At 29.7% G+C, this 23,278-nt stretch overlaps 1 protein-coding gene across 1 annotated transcript; it reads left to right on the plus strand.

The window, feature by feature from the left end:
* Nucleotides 1-9,971: 9,971 nt before the first annotated feature.
* LOC106636704 (uncharacterized) lies at nucleotides 9,972-22,205 on the plus strand. The gene is made up of 4 exons (XM_089590723.1): nucleotides 9,972-9,975; nucleotides 20,655-20,916; nucleotides 21,921-22,053; nucleotides 22,152-22,205. The coding sequence occupies exons 1-4, from the start codon at nucleotides 9,972-9,974 to the stop codon at nucleotides 22,203-22,205; spliced, it is 453 nt and encodes a 150-aa protein (XP_089446849.1).
* Nucleotides 22,206-23,278: the final 1,073 nt, after the last annotated feature.

Raw genomic sequence — 23,278 nt, forward strand, 5'->3', positions numbered from 1 at the left:
GCGGTAAGCAAATTTTTGTCATTAATTGTAGTACACAACGTACATGTACAAAGTGAAGATGAATAATATTTGTGCCTGTAGTAGCCTGAACTTTGAAAAGTAGAACTTATATAAGATTTTTAAAATCATCCAAGTGGTTTTTGTCTTTTGTTTTTTTTTATTTCATGCTGGTCAAATGCGTTTTTTTTTTCACCTTGTTGGATTAAGAACGAAGAGTCTTACTTTTTATTTATTCTGCTCACATAATACTTCTTTTGCATGTCAATCTTAATAAAATTCTAAAGATACAATTTATTTTATATTTTAACCAGAGAGTTTAAAAAATAAAGCTCATCGATCATCTTGAAATAGCCCATGATGCTTAACGTGGAATGACATTACACATCTTGTTGTATTTAAGTTGTCACGCTATTTTATTCAAAATTTTTATTTAAAGAGGGCATTAAATAAAAACAAAATGTAACACCTTAGATTGGTCAATAGAGCAGGTTCGATGGTGGTTTTAAAAAAAAATGCAAAAGTCAGTTTGACGTCCCCAACTTTTTAAATTTCTTATACATAAAATGTTTTTTTTTTAATTTAGATAGTAATTACATCCATTCAATGAAAAGAAGCCTGGAATCGATATGGACAAAACTGATTACAAAATTTAATTTTGCAACTTAGAGATTTTTTTTTCTAATGCCTTTTACAGTGCCTACGTTGATTAAACTAATCTGCCGTAAATAAGTGATTAAAAGTACAAGTGTTTATGAATAGAAAAGTAAAAACCCTGACATTTCGAAAAAAGTATGCAATTTTCAAAAAAAGGCTTTTTAAAAAAAAAAAATATTTTTGTAAAAAGTATAAGTGTTTAAAATGCAAAAAAAACCGCTTGTTCTTGGCTATAAAAAATTAATAAATATATAGTAGGATTTACGAGTCCATAGGGTTCTTATCATTCAGATCAATAGTTCATTAAAAATCGCTTTTGTTGCAGTTTTTTTCGATTTTTGTAAACTACTAAATAATTGATTAAAATTTTCCGGGGCTGATTGGATGGAGAGTTTTAATACCTACATCTTATTCCATTCAAGTATCGCTGTAAAATCGTTTGTAATAATTGTACAACCAAAAAATAAAAAAAAATCTTACTTTTTTAAACTTTATTGCACAATAAAACAATAATGCATCACTTTTTAGCTGTTGAAAATATAGTAAAATAAAAATGTACCTACAAAAAAGTAAAAAATAAGGAGGCCAAACCGACTTTTGCATTTTTTCTATACGAAAACCTTCCAATGACATACTACCGTATGGGGAGCACTGTAATAGTCAATGTTATAAATTGTATTGTTACATGCGTTAAAACTGTCTAAAATGAAAGTATAATCTTATAATTAAAAATACGTTGAATAAAGGATGCCAAATTTAAGAATGAATATTTGAAGAACTCAAGCAAAAAAGATACTATTAGTTATAGAAATGCAAATTAAAATAAAATAGATAAATAATAGTTTCGAGATACTCACAATTACCTTTTTATGTACTTTTTAACAGTTGTGACATAAAAACTTCATGATTTTTTTTTATTTCGTTAAACGTTGTTTTGAGAAAATACTTAAAGTAAACTAGAAACTTTTTAATAAGACAAATAGTGTTTTCTTATAACATATGTATTCATTGCAGAAAAGGAGATACAAAAAAGTTACCATGTTGTCCTAGAATTTCGCTATTTATTTAATTAGAAATTTATTAAAACAGTGTTTTATTTGTCTAACGTATATACTATTGCAATAGATATGTCCTTTTAAGGAGCATTACGTGTACAAATTTGTTTTTACAACAACATTTCTTACAAACGTGTAAACTAGTTTTTCAAACTTTTATAATTTTACAGAAACCTTACCACCGATAACTATAGTCGACGAATATATGAAGTGTACAAATTGGTTTTCTGTACCTCTCGAAAATCATACTTGTTATCGTTATTGTGCAATTACATCTTCATGGAACAGTGTCCTTTCAAAACTAGTGTTTTCAACAATATTTCTTAATAATACTTATTTTTTTATAAAGACAAAAGCCAACTTTGCACTTGTGGTACGGACGTCACTTCGTTTTAATTGGGAAAGTCTACTACTTTGTTTCCCTCTAAATATAGCTTCACTCACTAAGGGTTGATAAACATATTTTTTACCAATGAATTTCCTCCAAAAAAACAGATGCACAAATATATTGAAGTTTTTGAAAAAAAGGGAATCAAAGTATTTGAATGGTAATAACGTATACCACTAATGCAAATAACAATTGATTCTTTCAGTTCTTAGGTATGATGAGCAATTGGGGTGTCGATTTCCATCGGTGGACTGAAAATTTTATTATGTCACTGTATTTCTTTTACACGACCATAATGTATAACTATCTTTTATTCTATTCAAAAGAGGTATTTAATAAGTGCTGTTAAATATCTAGTTGTCCTTCAAAAAATAATATTATTCAGCTATAATCATTTTTTAAGGTGTACAGACTTTACAAAAAGATGATATTTTTTCATTTATCACTACATGATTACAAAGAAAAAGCTATTTCGCTAAAGATTGCTAATTCTGGTTTACGTTTAATACACCAATTGTCCTGTAATTATTTACAAATTATTATTTCTACGTCAAACATATCAAGTAAAATATTTACGGTTCAAAATACTTTTACAGATTTACTTGTGATCGCTACGATACTAGCCAGCCAGGCATCGTTGATGCCAATATATTTAGACTTGATAGTACCATTAAATGAGTCTCGGCCAAGAATCTTCTTTCTTAAAGTTAACTTCATTGCTGACCCGAACGAAAATTATTTCATAAATTATTTTGAATCCATCACCTTTATGAGTCTAGCAAATTGTGTTCAATTCAGTGGTATTTTTGATTTATCAACTATTGTACTACAAATTATTGGAATGTTCTCTGTCATCAAGTGAGAAATACATAATTTTAAAGATTAACTAACAGATTTAGTACACAACAGCTTTTTCATCATAGAAGTAAAAATATTAAATTCATTTAAGGTATCGTGTACAAGTGGCCTGTACAGAACTAGTAGACAATGAAAAGGAATCGTATAACATGCTTGTCTCTTCTATCAAATTACATCAAATATGTATAGAGTAAGTTTGCACAAGTGGTCAGTTTTATTTTCGAAACTCTATTTTGCACATTTATTAATTAATGTCAGTATCTGACAATAAACTCATGGTTGTTTTTGATACTTTACGAACGTTCAAATCATGAAAGCTTATAATCTGAATTAGAAGTATAATTTAAAGTACTTTTACTTTGGTTGTGCATTTTCTATGCCAATTAAATAATTTAAATTTTATTAAATCTAATTAGTAAGAAAATATTCTGTTGTTCAACAGATTAAAATATCTTGACTAAAAGTATCTACAAAGTGTTTTATACTCTTACTTATAATTATTATTGAGGTTGAGTGTATAGGCGTACTTTCCGTTTACGAGAAGATTAAGAAAATACCATTAACGCATTGCTGTCATTTGCACATCTAAAAAACATTTTCTTCTATTTAATTAATGAAACAAAAAGAATCTTAGAAATGCTCAAAAACACGTTCAACACCCTGTTTGCTATGGCTATTTTTGTTTTATCCATCGTTTTCAGCATAATGCCGATCTCTGTAAGTAACATGTTCTATAAAAATTTTAATATTCTTTTACTACACTATTTATTCTCTATCATAATGTTTGTAGATACTTGATACTGAAGACTATTTTGAAAGAATCAGACTAAGTGTGATAGTTTTTTGTATGTTGGCGATGATATATTTATTAAGTTGGCTGGGGCAAAGAATTATAGATGAAAACGACAATTTGCTCTTAGCAACGTAAGTATGTGTGCAAGTCGATATAAATCAATTTTTTTATCATGTTTTATGAGGATTTAACAAAACCATTGGTTTTTTAGTTATACAGGCCAATGGTATCAATTGTCAGAAAAATCAAAAGTGTTGCTAAAAATCATGAGGTACAGATCCATGCGGCCTTGTGTTCTCTCTGCAGGAATATTTTTTGCTATGAACCACGAGAACTTCGTTAAAGTACGTATACCTGAGTATCTGTCCGTATCATGAACTTAATTTCATGATCTTCTCAATCAAATTTCTTTAACACACGTTAACAATTTTTTTTCTTTCAGATCATGAAAACGGGATTTTCTTATATGGCTTGCCTACGTTCCGTAAGACAGTAGTTATGTGTGATAGTTTTAGTTAAAAGTGACTGTTATACCTTTTAAAGTTTTACTTAAGTTTAAAATCAAGATTATTCTTTATTCATTCAATGCCTGAATTTAATTTAAAAGTTGACTGCTAAATATTTGTCAGTCAAAGGTTAATAAAAATGTTATAGTAAGGGGCGGTAATCAATTAACAATTACACAATAAAAAAGTTATTTAAATGATAACGATTTTTCCCAACCATGATTCGCTGACTAGCATTCTTTAAAATTATTATTTATTACACAACCGCTATGGATTTTTTTAATAAACCGTACGTACTTTCTGTTAAAACTCTGTGTATACATAAGTATTTTAATGTTACTTTTTGATAGGCCTATAGCAAATACTTTTCAACACGTTGTCTTAGTAAAAGGTTGTGGATGATTATTTACTTATTATAGATATATGTATTTAATTCGCACAAGACTCGAAGTATTCAATGTATGTGTAGCTTATTCACAGCAAACTTTTGGAAGAAATAAATAGAGCAATAATAAATGTGAGTGATCTAAGTACTATCTACTCATTCATTATTTCCCTCCCTGATTTCTTGTATTACTAGCGTTCCCCAACAAAACTTAAAATGACGATAGGAGCCCTAAAATCTCTGCAGTTGACAATATTTTGTGTTCAGTTGTTCAAAAATTGAAATATTTTAATCTAACATAGTAATTTGAAAGCTCTCCGTAAGTGCTGTATTGTATGTAGATCGTTTGTTCTGAAATCTACAGCTGCGTGGTTCGAATGTGGATGTCTCTGTGATTTTTTTTTTCATATGTATCTATTATCGTAACAGCCGTGCTATTTGAAATAAAAGGAATTGGTGTCGGTTTATAGGTGTAAAGGTCCATTTCTATGAATCCTATAGTTTTAAAAGTGTAGCATATCAGTGCTTTGGTCGTTCATGAAAAAAATTCTTAATAACAACTATTCTCATAAAAAAAAAAAAACCGTTGTTCGTAAAGCATTTATCTTATCTTATCTTACTAATATATAAAGCAGAAGTGCTAAAACCGTTGTAATCGCTAACCGCGAAAACTACTGAACCGATTTCGTTGAGATTTTGCACACTGATTCATGATACTTCCTAGATGGTTTTAGCATAGTTTTTATCTTAAAAAATTTAATAACAATAGCAATAAATGAGCTTAAAGTTTTGCAAAAATATGCCAGCTTTTCTCTGTAGTTCAGTAAAATCCGCTAGGTGGTGTCGACATTAAATCGAAGCTACCTGCAACATAATTAAATAAGTGTGGTTATAATAGGCTGGAGCGTCTCCATAGAGTTGTAGTCGAGTTTCGGCAACTCAACGAGCTGCATTGAGAATGCTTATGATAGTCTTGCAGCTGGGTTTCCCGGTTACGGACGACACTCTTCTCTAAGGGGGAAGGGACCTAGGTGTCCATGTACCCTGAAACTCGATGAGTACATTAAAAAAAAAAAAAACTAATTTCAACCGATGCCATCTCTGCTACAATAATTCTAGGAGACATATGTAGCCAGAGCACAATCTGGTTCAACTCATCAGAGTTGTGAGGGAGTCTCACCATCCCACCTGGTGCAGTTAGAGAATTTGTGGCTACAAATGTGAGCAAGAGAAAACAGCTCTGAGCCCTGAGGGGCATGGGCAGCCACAACGGCTACCATCTTGGTTGTCGCGTCCCCAATGCGCTTACCCACATGTTCCCGTCTAACGATGAGCGGTTGGTTATCCGGGGAAAGACCCGAGACGAGATATTCTTTGGTCAGCAGCGTACCTTCCTCTATCACAGTCTCCGTACATCGAGACTCCCAGGGTAAGAATCAAGCAACCGTAGCCAGCTTTTTATCATCAGGAATAAGAATAGCCTGGAAGTTTCACCACTGGCGCTTTTTAGCGCCATTATAAGTATTTACGTTCCCTACTTAACCATCAATTTCATCGGTTCTTTTTAGGATCCACTTAAGTGTAAACTACCTTGCCAACAAATACATTTTTATTACCATTTTCGGAAGCGATTCGTCAACTAAAAGACTATATTAACTCAAGACGGGCATTATTAAACCAAGTCAGCCATTCACTAGCAGACGTCACCTGCGGAGTTGTTCTTCGCAAGGCTGGAAAACCCGGTGACCGACGACCCTATATTACCCTCTCGACTCTAAGCATTCAACCAGGAATCACTGATCCTCTCCAATGTCTGCGTTGGGCAAACCTATAACAGATATGTAGGGAAAAAAACTTGAGCCAACGGGACAGCCTCCACTGGACAAGTATCACTAACCAATCTCCCCATCTAAGATCACCAAAACAACTGAATCTGCAAATAAAAAAGGTGCTTTAGACACCAACGTCTTTGACGTTATACCGGGAGACGTTGGGAAAGAGCACTACAACTAGCCCCAAAGCTTCGGACTTTGTAATTTTTCTCCTAATCAGTCTGGGTCTTCAACAACAAGCCAGAGAAGATCACCCTGAGGTATCCAGGCAGTCACAATTGCTGTTAACTGCAGTCAAGAAAGAGTTAACTTAAAAAGCTCACCGGTCTTTTTTAGGGCTATCGGACGTCAAACTACCTTGCCAACAAATATATTAGAACTTAACAAAGTTGACAGAAAACACACTTTAGGGGTCACAAAAATTTTAAGCATGCCAAAAGTCGCAAGAAGGTGAATCGGAAAAAAAACTTCAAGTGTATCTAATAAATACAATTTTACATAGGCGTCAAGAAACTGACGCAAAAAATTTATCGAGATTGAAACAGCAGCGTCAAAATCGACAACTAAAGAGTTCATTACGTGAGAGATCAGCTTTTCATTGTACCCTCACAGCAATCTCAGAAATCTTTAAAGATCCTTCTTCAGATTTTTTAATGAGTAGAAAATGTATTTGTGTTTTTGTGGCAATAAAAATGTAGGGTTTATGGTCGAGGACTTTGTTGCTCTGGTAATAAAGTTGTGAGATATGAGAAAAAAAATTTTTTTTTAATATAAATTTTTTAGGGGTTTAAAATCTTAACAGCTTAAAAAAATAGCCGTTTTCGTGAATTACACAGGAGAAACTGTAAATCAACGGCTTCTTATAGCCACCGATTATTTTATGGCATAAAGAACGCACGGTACTTTTCAGCATAATAAATTTTTTGAATTTTTACACCTCATTATTTAACCAAATAAACTATATGGATTCCGAAAAAACGTGTTTTTAATAAGAAGACTTTTGTTCTGAGATGTATCAGAAATGTGTGTAAAATTTCTAACTGAAAATGTTTCACATTACATGTCAATACACTACGGTGTTTTATTTAGTAAGTCTCGGGCGAAGCCGAGACGGGGGGCTGCTAGTGATTTAATAATAGCATCAGCCTGTTTGATTCTAAATGCAAAAAATTATCGCTAATGAAAATGGACCCTAATGGTTCTTACGACATTAGAACAGTAAGATTTTGCGGTACTTTAGAATTTATTATAGATTTATAAATTTAATATGACATGGCAGAGCCGTAAACATTAATTGACCCAAGACGAACAAAAAGGATAAGTCAAGACATGTGCTTAATTTAAAAATTCAAGGAAGTATTAAAGATGTCGGAGGTCATAAATTAAAAAGCAATGAAATACATTTAAGAGGCTTTGTTAATATATTATTACATTTTCTCCAAACTTTTTATTACGTGTACTAAAGAATGTAAATAGAAATTAGTCAATTTTAACGTTTTCAACGCATGTGGACTATAGAGTAAGTAGTACGTAACACTGCATTTTAATTTGTGATGTGTTACTTTTTCTCAAATTTTGTATCAATGCCATGATACTTGCGTTAAGTAACTTAAAAATTTGAGACAGTTTAAAAGATCGTTAATGTATGTTGTCGTGGTTTGATCAAATAAATTAATAAATAAATTGTACCAGTAGTTTACATTTTACTTGTCAATTTAAGTGTTGTTCAAGTTACGTTTTTTTTTTTTTCCAATAGTTTTCGTTCGGTGAGATATAAGAAGATTTTTCACAAAAACTGGATTGTATTAAGTGAGAAAATGCTTCCAAGCTCTGCAAGATGAGGAAATTAGGATGTTAAAACAATAATTTTCAAAATGAACTAATTTACTAAAAATAAATTTTTTTAATATTTACTCTGTTTCAATAACTGTATCTTGATGTGTAAATTATTTTAAATATAACCTGAATAGCTATTAAAGTGAAAATACTAAGCTTTCGGCTCTTAATGACTAATATGTCCTTAAGTAATTCGTATACAATTTATATACATGTAGCGTACTCTTAGAATTATTCGACTAGTTACAACAAATCTTTTCGTTCACTTTGTCAACGACGTTCATATGTTTACCTGTCAATCATTTATACATAAATTGATTTTCATGCTGTTACTAAAGTTTTAACGTTATCGATTTATGTATTTTAATGTTTCTTCTGACAATTACAAAGTCCAATTCAATAGTCTAAATTTGGTGTACTTTTTTTTGTTTAGTAAAAGGAAATATTCGAATTTTCCGTTGGTTATTTGGTTTAACACCGTTTCTGCACTGCCGAATTCATTCTTAAGTTTTCTATCTACAGTACACCTACTTTTATTCGTATACTACTTTTTACACTGATACTCAGTACGAAAAATATCTGAGTATCCTCACATGACTGAAGACTTGGTATTTACGTTTCTATGAATCATATCGAGATTTATAACCTATGATAGATTAACGTTTTTCTTAAAAATGCCTTAAGTTTTTTGTAAAGTTCGTCTACAGTTACTTCACTTCAGCTTAAGCAAAATAAATTATGATATTGTCAATTGAGGCATTCAAACCAAGTGAAAATGCACATTAGTTTACATAAAAATCCAAGTTAGTTGAATACTAAATAATAATTAATACCAAGTTTTAAATACAACGTAAAATTATGCTTTATTTCTTTGGGCCTTTCTTAGGACATTTGGGTGTTTACTGCAAAAAAATGAGTCTGGCAATACTCTAAACGTTTCACTAGTATGAGGAGAAATAATCAACAAGACATCTATGATAAAAAATCAGTTTGTCCAAACCAGTTTTCTCAGAAAAGCTGTAGAGGATCCCCAAAATAGAAAAATTACACATCTGCCTAATAAAAAGCCTAAGCGTAAAAAATAAAAGTAACGATCACAGAGGAAATATATCAAACATTTCTAAGCTAAAGTGCTTCTAGGAAATAAATTTTTGTCTATAAATAGCGTTATTTATTAATTTTTTTTTTCAATGAGCCTTTCCACATATTATAAAACAAGAAATTCAATCGTTAACACGAAGTTTTGCTTGAAATTCGTTATTGATCGGACGATTATAAATCATGTGTACAGATGCATTACATACATGCACACATTTATATCCACGGATATTACGAATGCAAATAGGAGCACCATTAAATGAAAATATTAAAGTTATACTTTTCAAAATAGTTTATTAGGTCTTAGCAGTTTTGTAATTTTAATAAAAAATGAGGTGATATATAATGTAGCAGCTTGAGTTTCTCATTAGGAAGTTAGTAAGAAAATTTTTTTTACGCAAGGAACAACATAAAAAAATAGATTTAATAACTTCAAAGCATTTGTCCGAACTCAAATACTTTAAATCTCACCAAATACCTAGTCTTAGTCGGCTTATGGTACAATAGACCTTTACTTGAAAAATTGGCAATAAAATTCATTGTATCATCGGTACTATTAATCGGACATGGGTATGTGGTAAGCAACGTTTTGTCATCAATTGCATTTACCTACCTGAACTTTATGAGAAAGAGGCACTAATATGAGATTATTGAAATCCTTAAAATGGTTTTTTTTCGTATTGGTTTCCCGTACAGGTAAGGTCTAAAGTCTAAATTAAACCTAATATAGGATTTCCAAAATTGCCCAATATGTTTTCTAAAAATAAATAAATAAGTTATGTCCTTATTCAAATTTTTCAGTAGTCAACAAAAAAGTTTTAAAGGTATAGTTAATCTGATATATTGTGATTAATGTAATTTTTAACTATAAATGACCTTGGAAGACTAACTAGATTTTTTTCGACGAACATTCTTATTACATAACCATGACCAAAGGGTTTAAAAAATATAGCTCATAGATCATCTTCAAGTAGCTCACGATGTTGGATAATCACTTCACACATTTTGTTGTATTTTTCTCGTCAAGCTATTTGGTTCAATACTTTCTTTTGGAGGGGGCATTAAATAAATATGAAATGTGACCGTTAGTTTGGGCTGTTGTATAGGGTCCAATGTAATATACTGTATCGTGATGTGCATTAAAACTGTGTTTAAAATCAAAGCATAATCGTTTAATCCAAAGTATGTTGAATAGAAGATGCGAAATTTTGAGATAAATATTTGAAAAACTATAGAAAAACATTTCACAGTAAGTCACAAAAATGCAAATGAAAATGAATTAAACAAAAAATAATTATTTTAAAATGAACTTTTTCCACTTTATCTTGCTCCTCACTTATAAATTTTAAATAAAAGAAAGCCATGTCTTTGTATGAAAGAGCATCTTTAGTAATTAAATCTATTACGTTTCGTTAATTATTGTACACTAGTACTAAAAATACTATCCCTTGGGTAGCCGATGCATCTTTGGTATAATTTTCGAAGAGCCTGACAACGATTGGTGAAACGTCATAGATTTACTTAATAAAGATCGTGTGCTTCCTCATATTTTTTTTTTTTTACTTTTAATACTACTCTTTATGCTGTTTTTAATAAGTTACAGGAGGTTATTTACAATCAGCTTGTAATTTAGTTTTTTTTATTACTGTATGTAAATTTAGACGCCCATTTGTTTCACAAGCATAATTAACCTTCTGCAGTATTTTAACAAATTCATATCAGTACGTGCAGAGATGGGCAGTTTTTGACAGAGTTGAAATACCATGAAATAATTTATTTCAGCTTTAATTCAAGTTGTTATCCATGTACTTAATTATTTCATTTAAATTGAATATTTAAATTAGTTACTGTATTTATCGTTGTATTTAAAATCGTAGTTCAAATAAAATATTTATAGAAATATTTGAATCATAAAAAGTTATTTAAAAAAACATTTACTATCTTTATTTAAATAAAGTATCTCAACTATTTTATTGCAAATAAAAACAACAAATTTTTTAGTATTTAAAATAAATTTATATTCAAGTAAGATGAATATTGAATACAATATTTAAGTAGAAAGTAGTTTAAATAAATTGTACGAAATGCGTTTTTATTTTAAATACAGTGCTTTGGATATAATTGTATTAGATAAGGTATTTAAAATAATTTTCTTAAGTTAATTTCTATTTTGCTTAATTGTTTTAAATACCTTGATAAAATACAATTGTTTTTTTAAAAATGTATTTAAATATTTTATTTCAAATACGAATGTATGAAATAATGATGACGAGTACAGAAAAACTACACATTTGTATTTGGAGTGAATGATTTAAAATACATTTGTATTTGATTAAATAACTTGAAATACTTTCATCATATACATTTGTACTTCAAATACATTATTTAAAATCTATCGACCAAATATAATTCTATTCCAAGTATATTTTTTTGCTCATTTTATTTGAAATGCTGTATTTAAAATAAAGTGCTTAGATTTTTAAATTTTTTAAATATTTTTAATATTTTATTTAAATACAATCAGTACTTCTTAAAATAATTTAAAATACTGTAATTAAAATTTTAAGTAATTTTTACTTTTTAGGTGAATTTAATTTAATTACCGGAACAGTTATTTTCTTACAAATAAAATAGTACCATCTTTTCAAATAATAAATACAACTTTACCCAAGTCTGGGTACGTGATTTCAATCGAAGTGCTTACATTTTTTACGGAAAATTAGGTGTCAAAACTGTACGGAATCTTTTACTTACTTACTAATTTATAAACTAGGAAGTTATTTACACTAATTATAAACAATCTCGGTACTGCTGCAGCCTGGCGATACAGTCATTTTATGCTTTATTTCGAATGAACCATTGGAGTGATTGCATACTCCTAGATATTTTAGCACTTCTAACTATTTGGTTTGTTTTTCCAAAAAATTTTTCGTAAGATTATTTTTACACTTTGAAAGGGTGCCAGTATTGTTTTTAAATCTGACGTTCGAGTTTTTTCTTATTAGATCAGCATTGGTTATCCTGCGTAGGATTTTATTTTGAATTACTCTGATTAACTTGAGTTTAGATTAACATGTACTGTTTCATACAGGCGCTACATATAGTAACGCTGTTCTGATTATCATTTTGTATAATATTATACTTCTAAATATTTTACACCATTTTGAGGCTGTATTATAATACCATCCACATCAAAGGGCATGATTTATTATTTTCTTGTTTTTTTTTGAGAAAATAACAAGTTCAATTTCGGAAGTATTGACTTTAATTTTCCATTCAACATAATATCTAAGTAGTATACTATTATTGTTTATACTATAAAATGTCTTTTATAATTAATATGCTACGGGGGTTTCAAACTTGTCTTTATTTTGTGGGTCTGTATTTTATCTTATTGTTTGTCTTTGTTAAAGTCTTGCTTTTCTAATGACTTTACAGCCACGGCTTCATATGTCATGTCTAATCTGCTTACCCGGAATGTCTGGGAGACCTTTTAGTACCAGGTACTTAATAAATGCTCTTTCCTCATTCAGCCAGTACCTTATGCAGGGCAGCTTGTAATGCATTGAAGTCTTCAATCTTCTGATTAAATACATTTTCCACCTTCTAACCTCAAAATAGCACCTTCACTGCTTTATTTTAGGTTCTCAGGCTGAAAAATAGTAGACGAAACTCGTTCGAAAAGGCTTCTATACGAACCGAGAGGCTTACGGCACGAGCCGAAGGCGCAACTCTCGGTTCGTAAATCGAAGCTTTTGCAAACTCGTACGTAATATACTATCACAGATTTACTTGTGATAGCTACGATATCAGCTAGCTAGGCATCGTTGATGTCATTATATTCAGACTTGATAGTACCATTAAATGAGTCTCGCCCAAGAATTTTTTTTCTTAAATTTAAAGTCATAGCTGACTCGAACGAAAATTATTTCATACATTATTTTGCATCGATGACCCTCATAAGCATAGCGAATTACATTGAATTCAGTGATTTTTTTATTTTATTAACATACGTACAAAAAGTTGTTGGAATGTACCATGTCATCAAGTGAGAAATACATAATTAGAATTATTACTTACATAACTATATTACTTAGAACTAAAAGTATTGAATTCATTTAAGGTGTCGCGTACAAGAGGGAAATAACGGACGTTCAAGTTATGCATTAAGATTTTATTTCAAGTTTTGAGAAACAATGTTTAACATAAGTAATATACTGTTATGAGATACTTTTATTTTTCAAACTGCATTTCCGGAGTGTTTAAGTCGTTGAAGCTACATGTCATTATCAATACGAAAACTGATAGGAAAATTTTAAATAGAAGAGTTTTAGATCATAACATTAAACGCAAGGTCATCGATGATATTACCTTTTTCTACTTTTAAACGTTTATTTTTTATAGAAAGTGTCCGAGAAATTTTTTCAAGTACATTAATGAAACTAAAACGTATTGAAGATAAAACTGTATGCGAATGCAAGTTGTTAATTTTTACGACTATAAAGTCAGAAAAATAGGTATCTTGGTGTATCTATAACATTTTTTGTATTTTAACATCAAAGTGATAAATCTATGAATTCTACTAACTCTATTGTACCATAAAACTTCGAAAATTCCCGAGTTAATCCGTGCCACCAAACACAAAATGATTTGCCATTTAAATATTAGGGGATTATAATTTTTTAACTTCAATTCAATTTTTTTTACTCCTTTAACACTTTTTTCTGGGAAGAAGCTAGAAAATAAATATTTCCTAACATTATTGTTTTAAAAATATTTTTAGTGGTAAAATAAATTAAACATAGTTAAAAAATAAAGATCGTATGCTTCTTAATTAGAAAACTTGTCAACTCGAGAATTTTTGCAATTTTATGGTATGGATTTTTATTTTAAGATATAACAAAGATATTTAAGGGGTACATGACTAAAAAGTAAAATTTCGTGAATAACGGACATCCTAGTGTAGTGACATAGATTGTAATACTATATATTCATTAATCTTGTAAAACTACGGTAATGGCTTTTAGCAAACAAGCCCCTGACACACTTTTTTTTCTACCGAGGGCACACCTGACCCTCAAAAATGCCCGAGGTCGAAAAAAAAAGATTTTCTTAAGTAAAAGAAAATTTTTCTACTTTTATTTGTAAGTAAATAAATTAACGAATTTATTGGATTTAAGTGCTTTTGTCATAACAGTATATTTCTTACCTAGGGCAGAAAGTACAACTTGCGCGTCCGAAGGGCACGGTTGTTGTATGTTTGTGCCCGAAGTGAGAACGATATTTTTTGTATCGAGGGCGAAAAGTGACACTTTGCGCCCTAGTGCACACTTTCTGTCCACCAATTGCTTTCCGCCCTAGGGTGGGAACGAATTCTCGGCCTGGCAGTGCCAGACTGTTTCTTCCCACCCGAGGGCGAAAAGTAATTAGCGGGTGGAAAGTGCACCCTAGGGCGCAAAGCACTTTGCCTGAGGGACGAAAATTTGTTTACTTATGTATTTATAGAAAAAAGTATCGTGGCTTCCTTATGTCGCAAAATAGCCCTGGAGACGAAGGCAATTATCCGACAAAAACTATCACTCCAATGTTTATTAAAGAATGAAAAAAAGTTTTATAGAAACAATCGAAAATATGTACAACATTCAGTTTGGCATGGCTATATTTGTATATTGGTTTTTCTTCGCGTAATGCCGACTTCTGTACATCTACGTGGTCCATAAAAATTTTAATTTTCTATTATAAATCAGTGCATTTACATATAATGATTATACAAATTTTTTAGATGCTCGAAATAAGCGATTCTTTTGAACTAGCCAGAAGAATTATATGTTTAGTTTGTGTACTGAAGGTTTTATTTTTATTGAATTAGCATTACTCATGAATTTTTAATAAATTAATTTTCGAATCTAGACTGCTGATATTAATTATTTTTTGATATATATTTGAATGTAAAAATTTTTTCCCAGAATTTTTTGATACCATTTTTATTGCAAAAATATTTTTTGAAAATACGAAAATTTAGTCGTATCCCGTGAACCCAAAAAACCTTTTTTATTTGTCCATATCGCCGTTACGTCACAGATACATAGACACATAGATAGCCTTTCGTCAAGTTGGGGAGGACCCGAAAAATATGGTTTTTTTTCAACTTCATTGTATTTTTGGGATTTTTATTTAATTACAAAGTGATCGTGAGTCCAAAATACGTATCACTTTTTTTGACAAGTCAGCGATGAGTACAAAAACAGAGATTGTAAGAGTTGCTTAACCCTATTTGTATATGTATAAACATTAGACAATGGCTAATGAGTAATAGGACAGTTTTACTACATGACTCAAAGAATTTTTCAGTACTTAGTTGATAAAGGAATAGTTTTTTACTTATTAACAAACGATACACAATTGTTTTAATGAACCAAAAGCACGAGGACTGAAAAATGCTTTGCACGTAAGAATGTGTTGAATTTTATTGTATTCACTACAAGTACAAGGTCATATGGCCATTAAATTTTTCGGGAGTAATCTATACAGGTTATAATTTTAAATTGATATTATCATTTTCAAACAAATGTTCACCACTATTTTATAAAGAAATATCTACAAAAGAGAAACTTTTAAGTTTATGTTTCTTAATAGATCAATTTCTCTGTAGATGTTCTAACAATAATGTTTAAAAAAATTCATGCATGTCATTCATATTTTTTAAACATGTTATGATTTCTATAAAAAAAATCTTACCTTAGTTGTACGTTTGAAGCTATAAAGAAACTTTCTAAATAAAACAATTGATGGTCTTGTTTTTTATCGTTCGTCAACCTATATTTCTGTGCACCTAAAGATTTTTCTTTCTTTCTTAGAAAATCCATTAAAATTGTCGTTAGCCTATTTCATGGTTCCTCTGAGATAAAAAGCTTTTATCTGAAGGTTAAGTTTATTTTATTGTTTCAAATAATTTACGTGTGTTTCTTTTAATAATGAGAATAGTACAATGGTTTGAAATATTGTTCAAATTAATTCTATAATATTCATACATAATAGGATACTATTAGATTCAACAACATCACGTGATGTTTTCTTAAGGCATATGACAAATGTCTTTCTCCTAAAATGTTATCCTTATAATTTCTTAAGAAAATTTTTTAGCGTATTTTAGAAAACCAAGGCTTTTTTCTAAATTTCTGTTATGGAGATATCGTTACAACATATCAGTTAGTTAACGGACATAAGTACATTTGTTATTTTTATTCAAATGCACTTTTTTGAAAGGAATTATCATGAAAATGTTGTACAGTCATAGTTTGAGTAAAAAAAATCTCAAAGACACATTTTAAAATTTGAAAGAAAAATTTAAAAGAATCCATAGATAGGGTGACACAAAACCAATTATTACAATTTTGTAACGTAAATTTTTATTTAAAATTTATAAAAATTACATATTTATTTTCGTAATTTAGTTCGTACATTTGACAATCTTATAGGTATCTTTACTGCCATATTAAACCACCTTATTTCTGCCCAAAATTAAAGTCTGCGCATAAACGTTCGTATTCTCTGTTATAGTACATGTGCACTTGCCAAACCAAAATTTTCGCTTCTGCATATTGAAAATCTTTAGTGTGCGTCAAGGGTACCCTTATTTTCATGCATTGACCTTCACAGTTCTTTATTATTTAAGCTTTGCTTATAGCCTCCAGAATTTATAAACTAAAGTGTGTTCAGTTTCCCAAAGTCTATGATGAAGGGAAAAGGATAAATATCTGCGGTGCATAGGCAAATAAAATAAAAGCCAAACTTTGAAAAAAAAAAAATAGAATAACTAAATCCAACATCATGATAGTCATTGAACTATACATAGCTCATTAATATTATGATAAGCAAAGCTGAACTTTTTTCCACGTACAAAATTATCTTGCATTGAAAGCTCTCCGTAAGTAAAATATAGTAGTGTGTGGCTCCTAAAAAATCATTTTAAAAAGTTACTTGCAAAAAATTGATTGTAATTTATCAGAGTTACGAAACCTTCGGGCTAGAAGTGTCTCTTCTTTCAAAAAAATTTTCTGGATTTCAAACTGTTCATGGTTGTAATATTTAAATAAAGCTACAAACCAAATTGAAGCCAAATCGGATGTAAATTTTTTGATTTTTTTTTTCGTATTTTCTATAGGACGTTAGAATCATAATAAAATTATTAAAGGTCTTACGATCCACGAATATTACGAATGCAAATTGGAGCGCCATTAAATGAATGCATAAAAGTAAAGGTTTTTTAAATAATTTCTTAGGTCTTAGCAGTTTTATAGATTTCATAAAAAATAAACTCGCGCGTAGTAGCTCGAGCTCTTTGTAAGGAAGTAAGTAAGAATAGTTGTACGCAAGGAACAACGCAAGAAAAAATATGGATTTAATAACATCAAAGGATTTTTTAAAACTCAAACACTTTAAAGTAATAAGGTATATTTTAATCTCAGTTGGATTATGGTACGATAGACCTTTACTTGAAAAATTGACAATAACATTTATTGTGTCATCGGTGCTAATAATCGGATATGTGTATGCGGTAAGCAAATTTGTGTCATTAATTTTAGTACACAACGTACATGTACATAGTGAAGATGAATAATATTTGTGCCTGTAGTAGCCTGAACTTTGAAAAGTAGAACTTATATAAGATTTTTAAAATCATCCAAGTGGTTTTTGTCTTTTGTTTTTTTTATTTCATGCTGGTCAAATGCGTTTTTTTTTTCACCTTGTTGGATTAAGAACGAAGAGTCTTACTTTTTATTTATTCTGCTCACATAATACTTCTTTTGCATGTCAATCTTAATAAAATTCTAAAGATACAGTTTATTTTATGTTTTAACCAGAGAGTTTAAAAAATAAAGCTCATCGATCATCTTGAAATAGCCCATGATGCTTAACGTGGAATGACATTACACATCTTGTTGTATTTAAGTTGTCACGCTATTTTATTCAAAATTTTTATTTGGAGAGGGCATTAAATAAAAACAAAATGTAACACCTTAGATTGGTCAATAGAGCAGGTTCGATGGTGGTTTTAAAAAAAAAAATGCAAAAGTCAGTTTGACGTCCCCAACTTTTTAAATTTCTTATACATAAAATGTTTTTTTTTTTAATTTAGATAGTAATTACATCCATTCAATGAAAAAAAGCCTGGAATCGATATGGACAAAACTGATTACAAAATTTAATTTTGCAACTTAGAGATTTTTTTTTCTAATGCCTTTTATAGTGCCTACGTTGATTAAACTAATCTGCCGTAAATAAGTGATTAAAAGTACAAGTGTTTATGAATAGAAAAGTAAAAACCCTGACATTTCGAAAAAGTTATGCAATTTTCAAAAAAAGGCTTTTTAAAAAAAAAAAAATATTTTTGTAAAAAGTATAAGTGTTTAAAATGCAAAAAAACCGCTTGTTCTTGGCTATAAAAAATTAATAAATATATAGTAGGATTTACGAGTCCATAGGGTTCTTATTATTCAGATCAATAGTTCATTAAAAATCGCTTTTGTTGCAGTTTTTTTCGATTTTTGTAAACTACTAAATAATTGATTAAAATTTTCCGGGGCTGATTGGATGGAGAGTTTTAATACCTACATCTTATTCCATTCAAGTATCGCTGTAAAATCGTTTGTAATAATTGTACAACCAAAAAATAAAGAAAAATCTTACTTTTTTAAACTTTATTGCACAATAAAACAATAATGCATCACTTTTTAGCTGTTGAAAATATAGTAAAATATAAATGTACATATAAAAAAGTAAAAGATAAGGAGGTCAAACTGACTTTTGCATTTTTTTTATACGAAAACTTTCCAATGACATACTACCGTATGGGGAGCACTGTAATAGTCAATGTTACAAATTGTATTGTTACATGCGTTAAAACTGTGTAAAATGAAAGTATAATCCTATAATTAAAAATACGTTGAATAGAGGATGCCAAATTTAAGAATGAATATTTGAAGAACTCAAGCAAAAAAGATACTTTTGGTTATAGAAATGCAAATTAAAATAAAATAGATAAATAATAGTTTCGAGATACTCACAATAACCGTTTTATGTACTTTTTAACAGTTGTGACATAAAAACTTGATGATTTTTTTTTATTTCGTTAAACGTTGTTTTAAGGAAATACTTAAAGTAAACAAGAAACTTTTTAATAAGACAAATAGTGTTTTTTTATAACATATGTAATCATTGCAGAAAAGGAGATACAAAAAAGTTACCATGTTGTCCTAGAATTTCGCTATTTATTTAATTAGAAATTTATTAAAACAGTGTTTTATTAGTCTAACGTATATTTTATTGCAATAGATATGTCCTTTTAAGGAGCATTCCGTGTACAAATTTGTTTTTACAACAACATTTCTTACAAACGTGTAAACTAGTTTTTCAAACTTTTATAATTTTACAGAAACTTTACCACCGATAACTATAGTCGACGAATATATGAACTGTACAAATTGGTTTTCTGTACCTCTCGAAAATCATACTTGTTATCGTTATTGTGCAATTACATCTTCATGGAACAGTGTCCTTTCAAAACTAGTGTTTTCAACAATATTTCTTAATAATACTTATTTTTTCATAAAGACAAAAGCCAACTTTGCACTTGTGGTACGGACGTCACTTCGTTTTAATTGGGAAAGTCTACTACTTTGTTTCTCTCTAAATAGAGCTTCACTCACTAAGGGTTGATAAACATACTTTTTACCAATGAATTTCCTCCAAAAAAACAGATGCACAAATATATTGAATTTTTTGAAAAAAAGGGAATCAAAGTATTTGAATGGTAATAACGTATACCACTAATGCAAATAACAATTGATTCTTTCAGTTCTTAGGTATGATGAGCAATTGGGGTGTCGATTTCCATCGGTGGACTGAAAATTTTATTATGTCACTGTATTTCTTTTACACGACCATATTGTATAACTATATTTCATTCTACTCAAAAAAGGTATTTAATAAGTGCTATTAAATATCTAGTTGTCCTTCAAAAAATAATGTTATTCAGCTATAATCATTTTTTAAGGTGTACAGACTTCACAAAAAAATGATATTTTTTCATTTATCACTACATGATTACAAAGAGAAAGCTATTTCGCTAAAGATTGCTAATTCTGGTTTACGTTTAATACACCAATTGTCCTGTAATTATTTGCAAATTAGTATTTCTACGTCAAACATATCAAGTAAAATATTTACGGTTCAAAATACTTTTACAGATTTACTTGTGATCGCTACGATATCAGCTAGCCAGGCATCGTTGATGCCAGTATATTTAGACTTGATAGTACCATTAAATGAGTCTCGGCCAAGAATCTTCTTTCTCAAAGTAAACTTCATTGCCGACCCGAACGAAAATTACTTCATACATCATTTTGCATCCATCACCTTCATGAGTCTAGCAAATTGTATTCAATTCAGTGCTGTTTTTGGTTTATTAACTATTGTACTACAAATTATTGGAATATTTTCTGTCATCAAGTGAGAAATACATAATTTTAAAGATTAACTAACAGATTTAGTACACAACAGCTTTTTCATCATAGAAGTAAAAATATTGAATTCATTTAAGGTATCGTGTACAAGTAGCCTGTACAGAACTAGTAGACAATGAAAAGGAATCGTATAACATGCTTATCTCTTCTATCAAATTACATCAAATATGTATAGAGTAAGTTTGCACAAGTGGTCAGTTTTATTTTCGAAACTCTATTTTGCACATTTATTAATTAATGTCAGTATCTGACAATAAACTCATGGTTGTTTTTGATACTTTACTAACGTTCAAATCATGAAAGCTTATAATCTGAATTAGAAGTATAATTTAAAGTACTTTTACTTTGGTTGTGCATTTTCTATGCCAATTAAATAATTTAAATTTTATTAAATCTAATTAGTAATAAAATATTCTGTTGTTCAACAAATTAAAATATCTCGACTAAAAGTATCTACAAAGTGTTTTATACTCTTACTTATAATTATTATTGAGGTTGAGTGTATAGGCGTTCTTTCCGTTTACGAGAAGATTAAGAAAATACCATTAACGCATTGCTGTCATTTGCACATCTAAAAAACATTTTCTTCTATTTAATTAATGAAACAAAAAGTATCTTAGAAATGCTCAAAAACACGTTCAACACCCTGTTTGCTTTGGCTATTTTTGTTTTATCCATCGTTTTCAGCATAATGCCGATCTCTGTAAGTAACATGTTCTATAAAAATTTTAATATTCTTTTACTACACTATTTATTCTCTATCATAATGTTTGTAGATACTTGATACTGAAGACTATTTTGAAAGAATCAGACTAAGTGTGATAGTTTTTAGTATGTTGGCGATTATATATTTATTAAGTTGGCTGGGGCAAAGAATTATAGATGAAAACGACAATTTGCTCTTAGCAACGTAAGTATGTGTGCAAGTCGATATAAATCAATTTTTTTATCATGTTTCATGAGGATTTAACAAAACCATTGGTTTTTTAGTTATACAGGCCAATGGTATCAATTGTCAGAAAAATCAAAAGTGTTGCTAAAAATCATGAGGTACAGATCCATGCGGCCTTGTGTTCTCACTGCAGGAATATTTTTTGCTTTGAACCACGAGAACTTCGTTAAAGTACGTATACCTGAGTATCTGTCCGTATCATGATCTTTATTTCATGATCTTCTCAATCAAATTTCTTTAACACACGTTAACAATTTTTTTTCTTTCAGATCATGAAAACGGGATTTTCTTATATGGCTTGCCTACGTTCCGTAAGACAGTAGTTATGTGTGATAGTTTTAGTTAAAAGTGACTGTTATACCTTTTAAAGTTTTACTTAAGTTTAAAATCAAGATTATTCTTTATTCATTCAATGCCTGAATTTAATTTAAAAGTTGACTGCTAAATATTTGTCAGTCAAAGGTTAATAAAAATGTTATAGTAAGGGGCGGTAATCAATTAACAATTACACAATAAAAAAGTTATTTAAATGATAACGATTTTTCCCAACCATGATTCGCTGACTAGCATTCTTTAAAATTATTATTTATTACACAACCGCTATGGATTTTTTTAATAAACCGTACGTACTTTCTGTTAAAACTCTGTGTATACATAAGTATTTTAATGTTATTTTTTGATAGGCCTATAGCAAATACTTTTCAACACGTTGTCTTAGTAAAAGGTTGTGGATGATTATTTACTTATCATAGATATATGTATTTCATTAGCACAAGACTCGAAGTATTCAATGTATGTGTAGCTCATTCACAGCAAACTTTTGTAAGAAATAAATAGAGCAATAATAAAAGTGAGTAATCTAAGTACTATCTACTCATTCATTATTTCCCTCCCTGATTTCTTGTATTACTAGCGTTCCCCAACAACACTTAAAATGACGATAGGAGCCCTAAAATCTCTGCAGTTGACAATATTTTGTGTTCAGTTGTTCAAAAATTGAAATATTTTAATCTAACATTGTAATTTGAAATCTCTCCGTAAGTGCTGTATTGTATGTAGATCGTTTGTTCTGAAATCTACAGCTGCGTGGTTCGAATGTGGATGTCTCTGTGATTTTTTTTTTATATGTATCTATTATCGTAACAGCCGTGCTATTTGAAATAAAAGGAATTGGTGCCTGGTTTATAGGTGTAAAAGTCCATTTCTATGAATCCTATAGTTTTAAAAGTGTAGCATATCAGTGCTTTGGTCGTTCATGAAAAAAATTTTTAATAACAACTATTCTCATAAAAAAAAAAAAAAAACCGTTGTTCGTAAAGCATTTATGATTTAATAATAGCATCAGCCTGTTTGATTCTAAATGCAAAAAATTACCGCTAATGAAAATGGACCCTAA

Source organism: Copidosoma floridanum, unplaced genomic scaffold (assembly GCF_036245765.1).
Source record: "Copidosoma floridanum isolate Cflo_tuat_1 unplaced genomic scaffold, Cflo_Japanese_pri ptg000013l, whole genome shotgun sequence".
NCBI lineage: Eukaryota > Metazoa > Arthropoda > Insecta > Hymenoptera > Encyrtidae > Copidosoma > Copidosoma floridanum.